A 17,200-nucleotide genomic window follows, 5' to 3' on the forward strand; every position below is an offset into this window, starting at 1 on the left:
TTTGTGCCTAACAAGAATATGCGATTTTAGTCAAACATAGAGTTCGGTAAACCTACACAAGGTACAGATTATAAAGAAACTTTGCGCATGGTCTTCGTGTATAATATGTATTGAGCAAATCAACTGACTATAACAAGTTATTTTTCAAAATCTTTCATTACCTCATATCAAAACCAGCAGAAAATTTTTCTTTAATAAATAGCACGAAACCACATTTCATACTCAAAAACCTTTTTATTTGCGTTTCGTAGCAAGCATAAAAATGAAATGTACAATTTGCTAACTAGCTTAAGCTTTATTAGTACCCTGACTTTCGAAGATCTCCGAAAAGAGGTTAAAGAGATTACATATTTAAAAAAGCGTCGAATTTGACTTTAATTGACTACATTACAATATTTGAAAAATACATAGGCCCTATTTGCATGCTTGTCGTGTCTCGTTTTATATATATATATATATATATATATATATATATATATATATATATATATATATATATATATATATATATATATATATATATATATATATATATATATATATTTCTTTTATATTGAATGTATACCAAATATATATAAAAGGAAACAAATGAGTATTTCAATACACTATTGGTTAATTGTCATGACTTAGTAAGAAAAAGATATCCATCAAAATTATAGATGTGTATATTTGTAACCATTCAAATGATTAAAAAAAATAAAACAAAACAAAGCAAATCGAAAAATTACACCTGCCGTATGAAAAAGAAAAACTTTAAAGTTTGAATATTCCAAAAAAGTTTCCATACGCAGTGGGATTAATAAACCTGTGGTCATTGATGGAAACAGAAATCTGGTGAGATGGATAAAGTTTAACAATTCCACTCAAATACCCTGTGTGTTGTCTATCGGAAAACTTGGATCCGCCATACTTACCCATCACAAGAAAAGGCGAAAAGTGGGGCGCGGGAGGAAAAAGGCTAGTGATGTTATAGTAAATTTGCGGAACTTTCTTAATTTTTCCAAAATCAAAAACTAAAGCGGCATAAACGAAGTAGAACCCCTGTTCTTTGATGACAAGTTTGTGGTTGTCTTTGATTTGGAGATTACAGAAAGCAGATGCGGTTCTATTTACTTCCGTCCAGAGCAGACGACTTCGATCCCAGTCATTCAAATACAGGTGAGCGGAATTCGGTCTTTCCCTCCACCAAGACAAAGATTCTGAATCTTTTTCTAAATTAAAAAAATAAAAATGCTAGCTATAAGCACATTTTACCATTTTTGCAAAGGATTGAACTTTTTAGATTAATTTTAAATAAGTTTTCGCGAAGAAAGTTATATTCTAAATTTTCCCTCATCATATTCTATATATATGGATAATATGAGAAATCTTACCGTTATCTACATCGGCTTCACGAATCTTCATTATCTAAGGAAAATAAAAAATAAGGAATTGGTATGTATTTAATTGTTATTGTTTGTAATATTTTAAAACAAAATACCCAATTTGTTCATTAATTATCCACAATTATTATAATTTCAACATTATTTCATACAAAATTATCAATTTGTTGAAATTTTCTACACAAGAACAACTCGTTTTGTTTTTTTTTCTTCATTTTTTTAAATTTCAAATAAAAGTGCACCTTGTGAGAATTTGTATTAGATTTATTTATTTAGTATCCAGAACTGACGAGCATAGAATTAATAAAATATCATTATGATTCTATTCTATATAATTATATCATAGTTATTATTCCTGATTATTATTAGGTTGATTATTTTTAGCTGTCAATAGAATATGTGATTCTAAAAATAGTGATCTAAAAATAATAACGAATCGATAAGATATTATTTTCATTTTTGCTTTGACTTCTGCGAATATTATCGCTTAACCATCATTACTGTTTATGTACTTTCGTTTTCCCTTTTAATAGACAAAGGGAAAATTTTTAATTGTATATTTTTAGTCTCCAAAATACCTGTTGCAGAAGTTTAGCTATGCTTTTGTCTCGTAAACAACATAACCGTGTTCCGCAGTCTGAATAACTTATGTTGGTATACAATGTTTCTTCCACCTTTACGTCTTTTCCAAGATAATTACATTCTAAACACACTGTATCATCTACCACAGTTATATTTGGATGTTTTGAGAAATGTTCTGGTTCTGTTGTCTTTTTTGAAAGAGTCTGCGAAAAATCACTATTCCTCTGCATTAGATGGTTTTGATAAAAGTATAAAATTATTAGCACGACTAAAAGCACTGCATTTCCTCCGACGGAAAAATACAGGAATCTTCTGATCTGCACAGCACATGCTGAAGGGTTCCCCATGTCTAATATATTATGCACTGTGTGTAAAGCATAATATTTTGAATGCAATCCGCACTGTTATGTGGCCAATAATTTTTCTATTTCATTTTCTGAAAATGGCAGGTTAGGTCTATAAATAGATTTTTTTTGTTAGTAAGAATACAAATCGAAAGTAGAAATAAAGATATGATCGAAGGCTAATTTATGATTGTTATTGAAACTCAAAACATACAGCATATAGTTGTAATAAATAATTTAAAAAAATTATTGCGACTGTCTTTTAAAAAGTATTAATTTAATTAGTATGGGAATGGAGCAGACGTAAGCTAGATAGAGCTGGATCTAGCGCAAATATGTACAGAAAATAAGAAAAAATTATTAAAATATTATAAGCTTCAATTTCTTCCTCGATAGCCAAAATACCGAAATTTATGATTATTAATTAAAATATTTTCAGTTATTTTTCTGAATTGGTGCATAAAAATTTTCCATTTAATACAAAAAGTATAATTTACAGAAGAAAAAAAAATGAATGTTATTTCCCTTTCAATCATCGTCAGTTTCTGTCAATGTTTTTCTCATTATGTATTCAAATCTTTTTCTTTTAAAATAATAAAACAACTGCACTTTTAACGTTTCTTTTATTTCAATAAGTCAAATTTATTAACAATTAAAAGAATCCTTTTTTTTACGTTTTTTTAGGGTTATTGCCATGAAGACATAATCCATATGAAGCGCGATCTAGCACTTCATGAAAAATATATTTACATCCACTGAATATTTTCCATAAGAAAAAGCGCGAACTGCATTAGGCATATCACTTCATGAAATCAATGAAACGCACAAAGATGTTGCATCATTAACACAATAATTAATATTTTTAATCCTACTTAAAATGATAATTCAAACAGATATAAATATAAACAATGAAAGTCTTTGTTTGTTATTACTGGAATGAACGGTCGCAGATTGCAGAAAAATTACATAACCCGCTTACGCGGGTTATGTATAATCCAGTAATAACACACATTTTATTGTTTAAATGCTTAAAAAATTCCCTATAATTACAATTTTACATTTTTTTTTTCAAAAGCTATTTGAATTACTGTCCTATACGTATGGTTACATTTTTATGGAAGTCTCTGTAGCCGCGTTTTGATGTCACTTTAGCGCGAGTATCATCGTGTATATTTTTACGCGTGAGTATATACAAAAATTGCATGACTTTCAAATCAATTTCACAGCTTCATTATATAGTAGACAAACACGGCAAATGTTATGGCATTATATGTATTATTATAATAGCTGTTGCAGGCCTTCCTTTGAACTTTCATTCCACTTAATAATTTTTTTCTTCAGAATACATTGGTTTGATACTTGTCTTGCATAGAATTCTCAGTATTTTGATGACCAATCACACATTTTTTTTTCATTTCTGAAAATGACAGGTTACTTCTTTTCATAGATTTTTTTCATTTTGTGGAAAACAAATTGAAAGTAGCGATTTAATGATGAATACTACACTGTATATGGACACATAGGACTTAAGATTCTAATTCGTATTATTATATACGATTGTGTCATATTTAAAACAGCATACAGCTGTATAAATATTATGAAAAGAAAATTATAATTTAAAAAGCATGCAGTACGGGAATAAAGCAGAGGTGAATCTAACGCAAATGATCGTAAAGAAATCTGCACAAGGAAAAAAAAATCATTACATGTAACAACTGCGTCACATTCATGTTTTTATCTTTGAAAAGTGTAAATTTTACGCATATATAAACTAAATAAATGAAAGTTATCTCCCAAAATATATGAACTGCACTATCAGATTTTTCCTTTTATTTTGATTTAGTTTTATTTAAAATCTCACAAACAAACTCATCTCTAAGTAATGGTAGAAGTTTTGTATAAGATGCTGGTTATCTTCCTTTGAACCTTAAACCCAGGTAACTGATTTTGCATTCAAATTAATTCCTGGAATATTCGACAAGATGATTACTGTCTTCTTATATTAAATTATTTAATAGACTTTCGTGAAAGACTGTGTGACTACACACCAATAATTCACCCTAAGCTTTAAAAAAAAACCTTACAATTTTACAAGTTTAAAAGCACCAATAATATACTCATTATTTTAATTTCTTGCTGTTCCATATAATTTCATCTAGAGCTGTAGCCTTGTTTTGACGTCACTCTAGCACTGGTTTCACGGTGTATATTTCTACGCATGAGTATATTAAAACAAAAATGACTTTCAAATCAATTTCAACGCTGACTTAGAAGAAAAACACAGCATATGTAATGGTACTTTAAGTATTTTAGCTGTTGCAGGTCTTCATATGAACTTTCATTCCACGTTATATTTTATTCTTCAGAATACTTTGGTATGGTAGGTATTTTGAATATAACCCGTCTTATTTTAATGACCAATCACATTTCTTTTTCATTTTCAAAAAATGACAGGTTAGTCCTACAGGGAGAATTTTTTTTTCATTAGCCTGAAAACAAATCGAAAGTACACACCAAAGATGGATACCATGGTCACATACATATAGGACTAAATTCTGTTTTGTATTATGATTTAATAGATTGTGACCGATTTAAAACAGCATGCAGTTGTATACATATTTTGAAAAGAAATGACTTTCAAAAGCATTCAGAACAATTTTTTTTTATTTGGAAAACAAATAAAGTACACACTAAAGAGGTGTCACATAGGGCTAAATTCTGTTTTGTGTTATGATTTAATAGATTGTGACTGATTTAAAACAGCATGCAGTTGTATACATATTTTTGAAAAGAAATGACTTTCAAAAGCATTCAGTATGGAAATAAAGCAGAGGGAAAAAAAAACCATTAACACCATACCAGCGTTATTATCACGTTTTCATCCATATAGGGAAAATGCAGGCACTTATAAATATCAAACATCTTCGGATTTATTTCCAAAAGAATTCATATCAGAATTAAAAGTATAAATTTTTGTAGATATATTAGACTGAGTTAATGCTCTATCAGATTTTGTTGATTTCGTTTAGTTTTAAATAGTTAATCCCATGAACAATCTCTCTAAAATAAAGGACTCTTTACGTAATGGTAAAAGTTTTGTAAACATTGCTGGCTACTAGCTGACTTTGAACTTTTAACCCACGTAACTGATTTTGCATTCAAATTAATTTCCTGGAATATGCCACAAGACTATTTTTCTTGTATTAAATTTATCTTACGTAAGTTCATTTCTTGCTTGCATCATCCATATTCTTTGACAGAATGCATCAAACATACATTGATTTATGGGAAAGTGCATGTTTCAACCTTGACAAGTGTCAGTTTAATTGCCCTTCACCTGTTTCGTTGAGAATTTGGTTTATTATATTTAACTAAAACAACGGCTCATGTTCAAGAAATTTTCGGAGGATTTCAGATTAATATATACATATTTTTTTATCGAGACAAAAATTATTGAGTAAAACTTTAATCGTTTTTTTTTTCACAACATGCACCTTGTTTTTGAAGGAAATATTTGAATAAATGGTTGCTTGAACCGCATACCCATTCCTTGTGATATTTGTTATATGTATTTGATATATCCATTTTATTTATACGTACGTAATAAAGAAAAAATCACAGAATTCTTCATATCAACCATTTTTCTTTATTTTGCCATTTCATAAAATAACAATAGAACATATAAACAACAAGCAGTGCAGTAATGCGGGACGTCGATGAATGATTAGGGTGCCCTAGATTCTGAAGTCTCCAGGGACTAATACATGGGAAAGCTTTAGTAGTATCCCTGAAACAAACAAACCAGGTATAAGTAATATAATAAAAAAAAACGAACAAACATTTTTTTTAAAATCATATGTACTTAACAGTATTTACCAGCAACAATATTGATCGTAATAAATTTTTTACCAAAATAAATAAATAAAGAAAGAAAGAGATTAAAGAAAGAAAAGATTTTTTTTTATTTATCAGCAAAAATGTTGAAAAATTGTTGACCAAAATAAATGAAAAAGAAAGACAGACAGAAAGATAGATAAAAAGAAAGAAAAAAGAAAGAATAATATAACCAAAACTCTTGTTTACCTTTCCTTTGGATCTGCGTCCGAATCCACCACCAATACCACCGAGACCACCACCGTATCCTCCGTATCCACCTCCGTATCCACCTCCGATGATGATTCCACCTCCTTTTCCGTATCCGCCTCCGTATCCACCGCCATATCCGCCTCCGTATCCACCGTATCCACCTCCAATGATGATTCCACCTCCTTTTCCGTATCCACCTCCATATCCGCCTCCGTATCCACCTCCGATACCGTATCCGTCATCAAAATATCCACCACCTATTCCGCCACCGTATCCACCTCCGTATCCACCGCCATATCCACCGTATCCACCGCCATATCCACCTCCGTATCCACCGCCATATCCACCTCTAAAGGTGGCGCTAGCGTAGACGACACAGAGAGCGAGACACACAAACTTCAGCATTTTTATGGCGGGACTGGAAACTAAAAGAAAGCAAAAATTATTAATGATATTTTGTAAATAATTAAGTTTTAGTGAAAAATTAGCACAAATATTTTTTAAATTGAAGTTTGTATAATTTGCCTATTTCATTTAAGTTTGTAAAGCCTAGATTATTGAAAAGCCTAGATTATAGAAAAAAAATTGTAGTAGAAAAATTATTACAATTTTTTTTTTTAATTGAAGTTTGTAGAATTAGCCCATTTTATATCTTAATTTAAAATGGCTAGATCATAGAAACCTTTAATAAAATATATAGAATGAATATAATTCTATCACAGAATTTAAACTTTTCTACATGTATAAGTACTTCATTGTCGTAATCCATCCGAATATATTTTGGTGAAACAGAAGTTTAAGATAATTACAAAGCCTCCATGAAAGAAAATTAGCGGAAACTACACAAATAATAATAATAATTTGAGAAAAGCGAATTAGAAGATTCATATGTCGTATGATACCAGACAAGCAAGTCGAAAAATGATTTTATCTATAAATCCTAAGAAATAAGACTTTAGAAATCTAAATCTTACTTATTTTTAATAAGTTGCACTTATTCACTCTCTCACTATTTCTCAGAATATCTTACCTTTCTAAGCTCACGGGCTGTTTCGGTCTGGCCTGAGTTTCGGACCTGCCTCCTTATATACTCTCGAAGTAGATAATGTCCCAATGACCACGGACACGTTTATTGCCCCCTTTCCAAGTACCTGTTGTGATTAATTAAGGCCATCAATCAGACATTTAGTTCTGCCGGGAATAAAAAGTATGTTCCTTATTGGTTTTGACTTGTAGGATAACATCTTGGGTGACTATAATGACTTTTGCATGTTTTTACTTCTTACTGTAAAGGTTAAAATTCCTCTCTAACTTCAAAACTTGCCGAGTCAGACATTTCTGTTCTTTATATAGATTAATGTTTACTCAAATCAAAATTTAAATCGCATGCAAATGAAAACACCCCCACCCCAAAATACATGTTCTAAATCTTAATGTTAGGCCATCTTTATTTAAAGATTTGTTTAGCTTGCCCTCTCCCGACTCAATGTAAAATTATTTAGTCGGTAGATGGGTAAAAAAAATCAACAAATTTGTAGACGGGAAAAGAGAAAAAAAATTAATTAAAAAGAGGAATAAAAAAAGAAAGAAAAATTGAGTCGGGTCATTTGTAGTCAGTCGGTTGGGAGAGGACAACCAAACTTTTTTTAAAGACGGCCTGAAGAGAAACTTCTTGCAAAATGTTAAATATTAAATTGGACTTTATTGTGATTTAACTGTGTGACATGTCTCATTGTATGCATTTAACCAAATATAGGGGCCATGTTTACAATCCCAAATAAGGAAATCATTTCAGAATATTGTACATTATTTATTGTTAAAATTATACATTGATTTCTACATTTTTTTCATTGGATTGATTTTTGATACATGTATCTGTGTAATGATTGAAGATTCAGTGTGATTCATGTGGTCTATCTTGTCACGAAATTCCATTTGTACCTATCTGGTAGAAACAAAACAATAATAGAATACCTTTGTTACTCATCGATATTTACTACAATCGACATATTCTATAGCTAATCTATTGATCTGATTGTCGTTTGTTGTTTACTGACCATAGAAAGTCATTTCTCTTGACCATCGATCTGAGTCATATCAACGCTTGACATCTACTGCCATAAATCAAAAGAGGAGAAAAAAACCGTAATACTATGTCGTAAAAATTAATTACGCTGGTTACCGATGTTTCATCACGTAATTAATTGAACGTAATACACAAAAACCGTTGACCATGAGTTAATGTCATATTCATTCACACGCGCTTCACGTCAAATTTGCTTATTAGCAGCGGGCCACTTTTGTTGTTCATTGCTCGCAGACCGTAGCCTTTGGACATTGTTTTACGGTGACATGGAAAGAGAAAGCAGTTGGTGTGAAATCGCATGTTTGTTACATAGGTTACTGTCTTGCAGTGAAGGTGCAGCGTTGTTGACATTGTTGAATGGGAAGAAATGATACTAAATACCTGACATGAAAATGCATAACAACTAGATACGTCTGGGTTTATTTTTTATGTTCTGACTTAGGAGTGCATCTTTTACAAAATGGTATTATGGAGTTTAAAATGGCATAAATGGCAATGAATTACGACTTTTCATAATTATTTTTACTGAGATATATAAATGCAGTTTACAACCAGTATCTATTATTTAAAAACAACAAGAACCAAACAACAATGGTAAAAAAGCTGTTGTCGGTATTAATTGTAGTTAATGTACATGTATCAGTGTTTTAGTTTTATCGGTTTTAATAGATAAACACTTCATCTTAAAAAAAAAAAGAAATAGTGTGATATATCGACTACATATCGTTTTTATTTTTTAAATGAATCTATAAAACAAAACAGCAATTTTATGTCTTTGGCCAAAACTATTCATTAAATCACTGATAAAAAAAATATGTACATGACTCCTTATCACTATCTATAAATTATGATAATATCTAATTATACAATGTAATGAATTCTCTCCATTCAAAAGATATCAATGATAGCCCCCGTTTGTGCATTCTTTCTTCGATTATTTTTTTCAGAACACATGTCAAAGTTAAAAATCAAACGTGTAATACAGATTGCTGAACACAAAATTTAGTCAAATATCCAATTTTCTTTATTTTAAATCCTGATAAAATTAAATTTCAAAACATATTTTGCTTCAAAAAGCACATCAACATCATTTTGCATGTTTTCTAAATTTCAAATCAAATTCTGTTCGTGAAACGGATTAATCTTTTTAATAAAATTTAATAGAAAACTGGTCTTGTAGAATATGTTTTACCCTGTGAATCATCTTCTAGAGCATGATTTTTACCTGGAAATAGGCTGGAATTAGAATTTCCCCAACCGATAAATACTGTATGACTCAAGAATAGGATTTTCCAGGAAAAAAGCTGGCTTTGGGGAAAATCTTCCCAACAATACCCGTACATGTAGTTTATGTTTCGAAAAAATGATAGAAAATGGGTTTTTGTATTAATAAAACTTAATAATACTTAAGACTAGACATATCAGCTTCCCGGCCTGATACGGGAGCTGCTTTGCGTGGCCTTTGCAGATAAAACTTCTCGAGAAACTGCAGCTTTGTATCTGCAAGAGCCCACTTTGGTCCAATTAAAAAAGTATTTAATGAAACCAATGGAAATAAAAGCAGCATTCAAGCTCATAATCCATTCGAACAATATAAATCAAGAGCAGAGCTAACACAGACCTCTAACAACATCACAGGTGGTATCGTATCAATGGAGGAGTGAGCATTCCCTGCCGACTGGTTAGACCTGCCGTTTGCTCATGTCATGATCTGGGAATAACGGGAATATTCGTAGATAATTCAGACTGAAAACATAATGGTGTTACATTTGTATGAATAACGTCAGTCAGCATTTGACTTCACCATAAATTTGTTTTTACTGACAAGGTTATTGTATGGATCATAGAACTTTAAAAGATCTGTAGAAGATTTTTTTTAGTTTATAGCGAATTGAAATTGTTTCAACAAATTTCTTCAATTTATTATAATTCATATCAAAATTTGTTATTACATGATGACTATGTTGGAACAAATTTATTTTTTAAAATTCGATAATTAAGCATATAGAAAAGTATTGATGAACTCGATATATCGGATTGTCGAATTCATTTAAACGAATTGAAGTCGAATATGCTTAATTTGATTTTTGAAAAGGTCTCGTTTCGTAAAGTTATAAAATAAGTTCTAAAATTATAATTAGATTTTTTCTAACATTTTGCAAATTTTGATAAATTATGTTAAAATAGTTGATTTAAAGAAGTAGGAAAGTTCGATTTCTGTTGCAAATATAAAAATATCGTAATAATACGAATAAAACAAAATTAAGAATATATTTATTTAAACATTTTCAATATTATATACACATACATATACAGGTAGCAGCCAATATAAACCCAATTTACAGTAAATGTGTTCATGTTCCCCATTTAACCCTTGTTTTTGATAAACTTGCCACGACCCTTAGCTACCAACATTATTATTGTGAAGGTCAATCGCTTAAGATACAGAAATGATGCGTGCAATTTACAGTTATACTTAATTAAGACATGCTAAAATTTCCTTGTAGAAGCCTTGAGCTAAAGTAATTGCACTTTTATCAAACCGAAACCTTGTTGATTACATAATGTACCTGGGCTATGGAATTAATTTCTTCATCTAATTTATGACCTCCTATTGTAGTGGGAATACTCTCACCTTAGCTGGCTCAGTTAGCGACAGTTTTTACTACCGTAGTATTTCATATTTAGCCTATACATTTTCTTTCTGTTTCGGACAGGGCAGTGTAATTATAAGAAGTAATATATGGACGAAAAGGACCACACGTATGGTCACCGCATGCCAGGACACATTTCATCTTCTGTTGTTTTTATCAAAAGTTTTAAAAGTTTTCATTCTATATTTAGACGTTACAAACTGTGTGATCAATAACGTTACACATTGTCTTTATTTTAAAATAAATATGATTTTTTTTTCTTCATGAAAAAAGATTCGGTTAAGATCTTAGATCAAGGATTTATGTCTCTGCTTAAAACATTTACTAATTTGCAGTGGAACTGCACGATAAAAATGTAAACAGTTGTTCTGAATTTACAAAAAGTATATTGGATGTGCAGCCAAAGTTATATAATTCCCATTATTCATAAGTGCTCATTGTTTTTATATGGAAAAATTTAACTAATTATATGTGTGTATTAGGAAAGAATTTGAAAATTTAATGGCAGAAAATTACTTTTATTAAATGCTTCTTGTAAGATTTAAAACATAACTCAATAGACCCACAGAAATATTTTTTTGATTGATAAAAGTATTGGTTTGTGAGTTTTGCTTTTAATTTACTGTAGAAAATCTGGAGCACATCTTTCATTTTACAATGTTGATATATTTGAATATTTTTTTTACTTTCATTAGTACAAAACATGTATTTTACTTTTTCACTTTTTTAAAAAATAAAACAATGATTTGATTTCTTTGTATTCTTATTTCTGTGTAGATATATGTAAATATTCTCTTCTTTAATCATAAATAATCAAAATGTCTATGAATATCAAGTGAAAATTTTAAATTTGATACAAATTCAAATGCGAACAATTTATAGTTTTCATTCTCTCAATATTGTAATAGCATCTTATTATTTTTTTAAAACTTTAATGATAACGTTGCGCGTATTTTAGATATTTTTGTTAAAACATTTACTATGCACAGTTGTTCTATACAAAAATGTATATTGGATGTGCACCGTTTAAATACCCATTATAGTCTTTTTATCTTAAAGGAGAAACTGTAAAAGCACAAAATTTCGATGGTCGAATTTTCGTGGTTTGATTAAAAAGTATTGGTTTGCGGGCTTTTGACAAAATGTTTAGTATTGAAAATGAAATTTTTTTAATTAAAATTTGTATTGTCTGAAAATATACAAATTTTATTTTTTTAAAAAAATTCTGATATTTTTGATGCTATGCAAGAAAATAGTGAAAACATTGCAGGGAATTATGCCTTTAGTACCTTTTGATTGTACAAACATTCGTAATTACCTGAACCATATACAGCCCCTGACCGCTGACTGTCTCGTTTCTTGGATAAATAAAACACTTTAACAAATATTTTCCCTTCATAATTTCCAGACGTGTGCAATATCCACAATAAAAATTCTTATTCTACAATCTAAAAATAAAAATGTTTGCTATTTAAAGCAACATGTTACGATTTGCCATCTGCAATTATTTACAGGAACGAAACAATTACCAGTAAGGTCAAATCGACGTTTTTGTACAGTTTTGGGCAATAACTGGTCAAAATGAGTAAAAACTTTAACAGATTGTGTAATAAATTACACCTTGTATTTATTCGAAATTGAATTGTTTTGACATGTGTCTGTAGTCTGTAAGCTATCTTAACATGGTGGTAATCCTTTATATTCCTCGAGAGATAGTGTATAATCAATAACAAATGCAATAATTGAATTATAAATATATTTATCATTGGTCAACATTCTACAAATTTGATTGCATGATCTTGGCGGTGCATGGAACAGTTTGAATGATTCACAATTTTAATAGGGGGTCAGACAAGGCTGACGTATGAGACCGATATTCTTCATTATAATTAATGTGCATTTGATTTTTATGTGAAACATATGCATAAAAAATAAAAGGGACAAGGAGGCATGGTTGTGCTATCATTGACACATCAACTGCAGTTACTGATATTCGACAAATAAAGACATGTGGCCTGTAAAACATAACTATAAAATAAAGAAAAACAACAATTTTAAGAAAAACAAAATTTGATATTACTATAGGACAAAAAAGGTTGAAAAGCTTTATAGTTATATGGATGTTGCATTATTATCAAAAGCTACAGGGGTTTAAAGAAGACTGTACTCTATGTTTTAGATCTTAAGGAGAACAGCTACTGGAGTAAAAAGAAGGATTAAATTGTCGACGCATCACTTTCAAGAAATTTATTTAATTAACATTTATAAAATAAAAAGAGAAGTTAATAATGAGTATAACCTATAAAGCACTGACCTATGGCATTTTCCCTTTCATTTAAAGGTCATTTTTGAAACACCCAGCACAATATTACTTTTTTCCTGGAACTTGTCTTAAAAGAAAATTTTATGGAATATCAAACAAGGATTCCCTTTGAAAACAGTTCTTACAATCATACTTGTCCCGCACATTGTCGGAAGATTATTTTTTAACTTCAGTAATGCACTTAGCAATAATTATAATAAAGTAATTGTGCAATTTAATCAATTCTCATATACAAAATCCTAACTTTGGAACGTAACATTAATTTTAACATATTTATGTGACTATATTAGTTATATAGTGCGATTAAGGATGCAAAAAAGATTTTACTCTAGCTAAAGAAGTTTTATGATCCCGTGACCTATAGTTTTAGTGCTCAGCTATATAAAGGTTCCAATAGACTTTCAAAACTGTATGGACTCAAATAAAAGTTTGATACATGGATTGATATATATTTTTGGACTGATTTTGATTTGAAATGACATAAATAATAAATCCCTGAATTAAAAAGAAATCGTAGGTTTTCCTTGGTGCTTAGATATGAGACTTTGTTTTGCTTTCTATGTAATTCCATACAAAATTTTGTACAAATTATTAACCTTATAACAAAATCTTATAAAATTCTCCCATTATACCTGGTGAACATTATTCAGGTTACCAAATGAATTTAAATGTAAATATATGAGAAATATTGCTGATTTTTTTTTTCAAAAAAAAAGAAAAGGTTTGTGTTATTTATCCTTTATATGCACTTTTATTCAGTATCACTCTAGATATAAAGTCACGTTCTATTACCAGATAAAAAATACTAAATTTGCCATTTGACTTCAACTAAATTGACCAAGAATGTAATTATTGATATTAATACTGACAAATCTTAATTTGGTGTTGGATGATCTCTATGAACATTCAGAATGGTTAAATATACATAGTTAATTTACATTGCAGAAAGAATTTGATGGGGTCAATTTTCCATGTAATTTTAAGGACACTGCTTCGAAATAGATGTAAACAAAGGAATTATTATAGGTAGAATTACTGATGAGGAGTGTTGCTGTCCCGCAGTTGCTAGCAAGAGAGAAAAGACAAAGTTTAAAATTTATAACAATACATATAAGGGTGATATGCAATCTCAGTTGTAGCCGTTTTGTTTCAGTTTGTTTCTTCAGTTTAATTTAATAATACTGATTTCTTTTCCTTTCGGAGTACCAAATCTCTTGTCTACCAGAAATTAATTAACACAGCATACACTTTTCTGTTTTGTCTGATAAATTATTTTAAAGGTCACGCAGCTGCACAAAACAGGTTTAGAAATAATTAATTTTAAAGGTGATGAAACGTTGGAAATTATTTTTTTATGCATATATGCGATAGCCTTAATTGTTTTTGATATTCTAAATAAATCATTTATTTTTTTTCTCATTAATCATACATTTGCTCTTTTTGCACATTTCCCTTTTTAAAATGTTAATTAAATTAAAAAAGAAGCAAATACTTGTAAAAGATGCACATTAATCCAGAGAAAGCGTTCATAAGCAATGTTTGTTATTTATCTAATGATTAAAAATACACACATTTACAAATAAGTATCTAAATAGCAGTTGTTGTATTACATCATAAAACGTATGGTTTTTTTTAATTAACCCAGCTCTGTTCCGTGAATCTTTCCATGATCCTTAGCGCCTCTATCTTTATGAAGTATAAAGGTCAACTACTTACATGTATAATACAAAAATAACAAATGTGCAATATGAGGCCCCGAGCGTAAATAATAGCACTGTTAGCGACCAGAACCCTTTGAGCACTAAAGAATGTACGAGAGCTATAAAATTAATTTCGTTGTATAATTTATGGGGCGCTTCCATATAATGTGGCAAAGTGACAGTAAGCTTTACTACCATAGTAATTTATATTTAGCCTTTTCTTCCTCCTTTGTATGTAACTTTCTATTTTGAAAGCTAAAGGGAATCTTATCATGACAACTATGGACCACACGTATGATCACCCTACATATCAGGACACATTTCATAGTGTTTTATCAAATGTGTTATGGTGTTTAAGGTAAAACATCCCTCGTAAGGTCGTAAATACAAAAACCTCTTTACTTCAATAATGCTAACCTTAAATCTCCTTCACCTTTTACCGTGAAATTTGAACTGAGTTCAATGAAAAAGCAGTTTGGTGACCTTTAACACCTTAGCTACTTCTGAAGACCAAAATAATGTTTTCCCCTGAACTGCCTTGTATAAAAAAATTGAAACATTTAATTGGGACACAGAATTCTGATGGGACAGCAAGTTTCGATATCAGTTCATAAACATTTTTCAACCAAAATCTTTGCGTAATGCTTGATACCTCGATGGACTTGTTAAACTATATATTGAGAACTTTATTTTCAAATTCACATGAAATTAAACGTTTTGTTTAACTTTCAATAAATATTCAATTAATAAACAGATGAGAGTTAGGAAGGTAACCAAAAATTACATAAATAAATAAATAGAATAAAAATAGAAAAAAATTATTCACCGGGATCATCTTCTACTAAGCCACTTAGTTATTTTTTTGCAAAATAATTTTTACTGAATTTGTTTTCGTTTGTAAAGACCAAACAACATTCTAATAAAGTTCCAAATTACTTATGTCGTAGTAACAATTTATCCATGGAATTTTACCCCCCGAAGAAACCTCATTCAAAGATATCGAGGGGGTTTGCTGTAAATTAGATTGTTTGGGTTTATTTTAAGTATGGAGGCAAGCCACAATAAAATTGATTGAATAATTGTGAGGCATTTGTAAAATTTGTGAATCTGGAGCATTTTTTGAATTTTTTTAAGGATAGAATCATAATTGTCCATACTAGTAGAAAACATGAAAAACATCTTTATTAATTATTATTGTAAATTATCAAAGATGAGTGCATGAAATTTCTGAAGCTGACAATTATTACTTAGAAATCTTAAACAACCTGTCAGAAAAATAAAATGAAAAAAAATCCTTTCAGATCAGCTGTTTAAAAAACAAATCAATTGAAGAAATGTACAATATACGTGTAAATTTACTGATCAAAATAAGGAATGCTAGTGCCAAAATAATTTATGTTTAGAGGCAAAATAAGTGTTTTTTTTTCTTGTTGATTGACTGTTTTTAAAAATGTGATTACCTTTATAAGATTATGGGAAAAGAAAAAAGCGTGAAAATTTTAGTCATAACAGAAATCTAATTTAAATGTAAAAACTCAGTAAGTAACTTTTATTCAGTTTTTTGTTTATTCTGTAAGGGGGACATATAGGACGTGTCTGTCCATAGAATTTGGAAGTAATTTTTCATAAAAATGTTTTTAAAATTTATTTAAATTAAGATTTATTTGATTATATAATTTTTTTTATTTTTTTTTTTCAGTCGAAAAGTAATTAAAAACGTATGTGTATGACTTTTTTGTTCATTTTCTTTAATACTTAATCATGAGTGAATAAGATATTCTGCAACCTTCAATGATGCGTCATCAATTTTGAATGTCTTATGTTCAAAAACTTTTATACTTTGTACTTTTCATTATTTAAATTACGTGTTCAAAACTAAATATTTTTGTTAGACATTTCATTTAACCTGTTAATTATAATATAAGATAAATATTAAAACTAATCAAGAACAATCATTATTGATACATGTAGATGTAATACAGTATGTAACTTTTAATGCATTTTTGCTTCAAAATATGGGAATCATCAATAGCGACATTTTCG

At 29.5% G+C, this 17,200-nt stretch overlaps 2 protein-coding genes across 2 annotated transcripts; both read right to left on the reverse strand.

The window, feature by feature from the left end:
* Positions 1-663: 663 nt before the first annotated feature.
* On the reverse strand, positions 664-2,386 carry LOC134250483 (uncharacterized). Its single transcript, XM_062732847.1, has 3 exons — positions 1,961-2,386; positions 1,374-1,407; positions 664-1,211 (listed from the first exon to the last, which is right to left on the reverse strand). Exons 1-3 carry the CDS (start codon positions 2,309-2,311, stop codon positions 754-756), a joined length of 843 nt encoding a protein of 280 aa, XP_062588831.1. The 5' UTR covers positions 2,312-2,386; the 3' UTR covers positions 664-753.
* A 3,697-nt stretch (positions 2,387-6,083) lies between these two features.
* LOC134250507 (ctenidin-3-like) lies at positions 6,084-7,508 on the reverse strand (the record flags this gene model as incomplete). The annotated part of the gene is made up of 3 exons (XM_062732871.1): positions 6,084-6,095; positions 6,392-6,819; positions 7,439-7,508. Coding segments are annotated over 3 exons (510 nt in total), but the record flags the coding sequence as incomplete, so codon positions are not given.
* Positions 7,509-17,200: the final 9,692 nt, after the last annotated feature.

Source organism: Saccostrea cucullata, unplaced genomic scaffold, assembly GCF_032062105.1.
Source record: "Saccostrea cucullata isolate Sc308-1 unplaced genomic scaffold, CSIRO_AGI_Scuc_v1 ctg57, whole genome shotgun sequence".
Lineage (NCBI taxonomy): Eukaryota > Metazoa > Mollusca > Bivalvia > Ostreida > Ostreidae > Saccostrea > Saccostrea cuccullata.